Here is a 4,833-nt window from a genome sequence, read left to right on the forward strand (position 1 = left end):
ATATATATATATATACCTATATCTACATGAATGTCCACATGCAAATATAGATTATGAGAGGCAGAGACGCAAAACTAATCAACTTCGAGAGAGTGCCTCGATTATTGCAGGTGTTGCAGCAGTCAGAAACGCCAGCCGAAAGCCCGATGTCGATGGACGATGAAGTGGGACCGGTTCTCTTTCGTACTACGCGTACCTTTATCTACATGCTTCCCTACGCTCTATGTTCGATTCTAATTTCTGATTTTTCAGTATTATTAAAATTTGCGCTTTTCTTTTAGTCACTATAGATAATGTGCTCGGTCAAATAGATATATCACTTCTCTATCTGTCTCTCTCCTTAATGTCGATTAAATAACGAATTAGTGCCAATTAGCCCGCAGATTGACGCTGACGCCAGCTACGTCCGTTGGTCCTATCTAACGTGCTATAATTATTATTATTATTATTATTATTATTATTATTATTATTATCATTATCATTATTATTATTATCAGCAGCATTATTATATTATTATTGCTATTACTATTAATCGGTGATGTTTATACTCGCGTCTGTCTCGTAGAAACTTGCCTTCTGCGAGGCGTCGCGTTGCCACATGCAAAGAGTAACGCAGTGAAAGGCCGATAAACGTGGAAAAAAAGGAAAAAAGCGTTATTTAGCTAAAATACGCATGTATTAAACAAGTCTTAATTTATCGATCATTAGAAATCCAACGTGTTTTGATATAAAACGTGATTTTATGTACCAAAATGGATATTACAACGATTTATGAAAAAAAATATCTTTTTAAAGTTTTGAGAATAATATAAATGTTTAATCGGATTTATGATTGTTATAACCGCGTTTATCGGACGAAGAAGGTTGCGATCGCGCGTTGGATTCAAATCGTTCGCGGATTTCCACTAGCAGAAGTTTCAATGTTTCTCGAAACGTATAAAGATATCTAGGTCGCGCATAAAAATTTGCATATAATTTATATTTCTATCCTTAGCTATCTTAGAAATTCGTTCGAACGTGTTTTGCATTAGAAAGACAAGTAAAAAATTAAAGTAAGATAAAGAAGAGAACGATATCCGTATGATAAGCAATTGAACGACATGATAAACGGGAGTAGTTACGTAATTCAGAGATACACGCGCGAGTAACTCGAGCGGTGTATATTTATACGCAGTGGAACGTATTGGCGGATGTATCGTCTTACGCGTGATCGCACAAGCCACGCAGAAATATTGTAAATCCCGTGCGCGTATATGCGTGTGGCGCGTGTGTGCGTTACGCGTGTGTTGTCTGTATGTGCGCACACGTTTTCGGCTCACGAAAGACGAGAGAGAGTAGCTTGATAAACGCGATACAGCGGGCCACGCGTGAACTCGCAAGCGTGTTACACTTGTACGCGAACATATGTCTACACGCATACGCACACACGTATACACACATATACGCACGCGCAAGAGTATGTGTTCTTTCGTTTCTTTTTTTTTTACATAAGTCAAAAAGAATATTATCGCGACTGTCGTTTCTTGCCTTAGCCTCAACTGGTCTGTTTTTCTTTTTTTGATTTTTATCTTGCCCTCTTCCGCCTGATGATGCTTCTACATGCTTGCTGACAATACCTTCGTGCGCTTCGCTACCTGCCAATTAACGCCTGCGAAATATTGCTGACCGAAACTCGGAAAAAAAAAAAAAAACTGTATCAACGCAAATAATAAAAACCAACGTAAATAATACGCACGATCGACCGATGCCACCGCACGCATGTGCCGAAAATGTACGGAAAAATGTATATGCCACCATCGCTACGACCGCCGCAACGATACACACAACAAAATATGTATAAATATGCTAACACATGAAAAACGAAAAAATGTCTCGATTGGGAAATGTCTCGGGAATGCCGAAACGGAAACGGATGTGGTCGACGCACGGCAACGTACGGAAAAACTGTGTATGCGGCTGTAAAAACCTGAAATCTGTATACACGTATAAAAATGTTCAAAAAAAAAAAAAACGTGAAATCGGAAAAACCGAATGAATGTGTGAAAATGAAAAAAAAAATAATAATAAATGCGAAACGATACGAAACGATACGAAAAAACGCAGACGGCGACGATGCCGACGAACGTGACGGGAATGAGTACGTTGGCTGGCGGAGTATCAGGAGTGCCGGCAGCTGCGATGCCCGGAGGACTTCAGAGCGCCGGTATGGCGAGCATCGAGCTCGGCAAGAAGCGGATGCGCGACTCCAATGATGATCTGCTAATGGTACCACGGCTTATGCATGGAGTACACTTTCCTTTTTTTCGTAGCTGGACTCTGGCAAAGTAGCCTCGACATCTATTTTCGCGGCTGTTTTCGTGCAAGAACCTTTGACGTATGCATATCGTATGTTTTTCCAAATTTTTATGATATAAAAAAAATATTAGACCAGCAAGAAATTTACAATACAACAAAATATGTTAACGATATTTTGAATGCATATTACGTGATACGTGAACGTCAGATTATATTGGCTATGTTTATCATTAGTCGCTAGTTTATCATTAGTTTATCTAGTCGCGATATTGACAAATTTTCAACATCGTTAATCAGGATGCAAGAAATTAATTCTCTGGCAGTCATATAATCTCATGTTAATCTTGTAGAATTTCCAATTGGTGTTTGCTCCTATTTGCTGATACTTGTATTCGATTCGCGAAACTTTGCAAATGGACAGGTTTAGACGGACATTCTATGTCGTAAATGTAATCGACCTTGCTTCTGCCAGTCTCGTGCTACAAGCTACGAAGTTTGTGTCGTGGTAAAGTTTAGGCGGTCGCGACGAAACGGTTCCAGGCCATTTTCCAGAGATTCCACGTAGTCGTATCTTTAAGTTATGAGTACAGTTATTGCGATTGTGAATACACTGCCGAGCGCGCTTAGAGCTCCTGTCTTCCATTTTTTATTTCTAACAAGAGTCCCGCTGTTTCTCTATCGAATAGAAAGAAAAAACGGAAACATTTCGGTGAAACCTTACAGCCGACAGCCTAACGATACGAGATGTCGCGTTTCTGCCAACATGATATTGTGATTGAAGCGTACTAGAATACCAATAACATCATATATTTGGTACAGCGCCATAACTGAAATTTCTACGAACCTTGTACATGGCATCATTATTGAAACCTCTCTAATGTCCGTATCATCCTGTAGAATATTACGATAGAAACCTTCACAATATCGTCACGTTCGGCGCGATCACGATTGAAACTTTTGTGCTGTAATCGCGATAATGAAAAAAGAATTTGTTTGAAAACAAATCTATAATATTAACAAAACATCACTTATGACTACGCGAATGAATTTCTTTTTGATTAAAAAGATTTTCCCAAACTTATTTAGTACAAGTCGGCACGAAAGGATTTGTAAGATATAAAAGTTGTAACATTCCATTCTACTATGATGCTTATATTTCAAACGTTTAGTCTCGTATCGTTCTCGGGTTGTACACGATTTATATCGTATCGATTTCTGTTCAAAGATAATCGCGTAAAAGATTCTAGAAACTACCTTTTTTTTTCTCTTAGTTTCGCTTTCCACTGTCGTTCGTTGCAATGTTGTTCGTATCAGAGCTTACGCCTCGTAATGTATTTATAGATCGCTTACTACTTTTTTTTAATCGTTAGCCATGTGTTTATATTGTTACGAATATTAAAGAGATCCCTCTTTGGGATGCACAAAGTGCATATTCCATCAAAGTTTTATCCATACGAAGGAACATTAAACGTGGCTAGCGAGTATATGATTTAACATACGTTTATCCCTTGGCGATTCCACGACCAATGAAATTAGCGGATCTATGATTGCATGAAAGGACTACACTTTTCATCACGATTGTCATCCGCTCATTGGTCGCGCTTACATTTCGAGACACGCACGCACTGTTGAAACACTTAAGAAAAATTTCAATTAGATTGCAAATAATATACTTCAAAATACGTCTATCTTTAATCCTTTAATGTTTGACAAAAACTATATGACCGCGATGTGCGTTAGCTCTCTCTATTTCCTTATCATATTTTATGCGAGTGTGTGAATAGTGGCTTTCTTATTATATTAATATACTCTTTGTACCGTGGATAATTGATTTCTTGTTTTAACAAAACATTTTTCCGAGACATTTAACCGCTAGAATTATATTGGTATTTGAAAAAAAAATGAAGTAACGATTTGCAATGAAAAAAAATGAATTGCTTAGCAATTAAAAGGAGTAAAGAACTGGAGATCTCTCAACGTTAAAGGATTAACAAAATGGAAAAGAACTCTTGTGAATGTAAAGGAATCGCAAATATCGATGCGGAAGTGCGCGCGTGTTTTGATGCGAGCTCGGTAAGGAAATCGTCGACTCTAATCTCCGTATGTCAGGACCCCCTCTCGAAACGAAACGGAAAAGAGAGTAAAGAGGGCGAGTCGTGAGGTCCTAAAGGCTCGCACTTTCGCGGTATGTTACGAATCCTGCATACCGCGGTGCTGCGTCTACGGAGCGTTAGATCTGTGTAAATTCTGAGCTTGCGCCGATGATGCATGTTGTGCTTAAGCGACTATCGAGGTGATGGTGGACGTAACGTCATCCCCTCGACGCTCTGGACGATGACCGAAGTTTTGGCAGTTCTTGTCGCGGAGGATCGTCGAGCGGGCCCTCATCGTCGTGACGCGTTTCGAAATTTGCTGTCCGCGTGACGGCTTTCCTAGTCTTCATTAGAGTCACGTCGAGTCTGCTAAAGAGCACTGTAGATCGCTTACATACACTCGCTACTTTTTTTAATACTACCCTTTCTTTTACTTCTTTATATA

The 4,833-nt window shown here is 39.1% G+C and overlaps 1 protein-coding gene across 11 annotated transcripts in view; it reads left to right on the forward strand.

The window, feature by feature from the left end:
- LOC108693943 (zinc finger protein 36, C3H1 type-like 3) overlaps window positions 1-4,833 on the forward strand; it is a 354,810-nt gene that overhangs the window by 345,658 nt on the left and 4,319 nt on the right. For 5 of the 11 annotated variants that reach the window (XM_018203157.1, XM_018203162.1, XM_018203160.1 and 2 more), the window contains one exon: window positions 2,104-2,286. The exons of 4 other annotated variants lie outside the window; for them this stretch is intronic. In XM_018203157.1, the coding sequence (XP_018058646.1) occupies window positions 2,104-2,286 (183 nt within the window). The remainder of the gene's footprint in view (window positions 1-2,103; window positions 2,287-4,833) is intronic. 2 more of the 11 variants (XM_018203159.1, XM_018203163.1) reach the window with 1 other exon arrangement.

Source organism: Atta colombica, unplaced genomic scaffold (assembly GCF_001594045.1).
Source record: "Atta colombica isolate Treedump-2 unplaced genomic scaffold, Acol1.0 scaffold111, whole genome shotgun sequence".
NCBI classification, from domain to species: domain Eukaryota; kingdom Metazoa; phylum Arthropoda; class Insecta; order Hymenoptera; family Formicidae; genus Atta; species Atta colombica.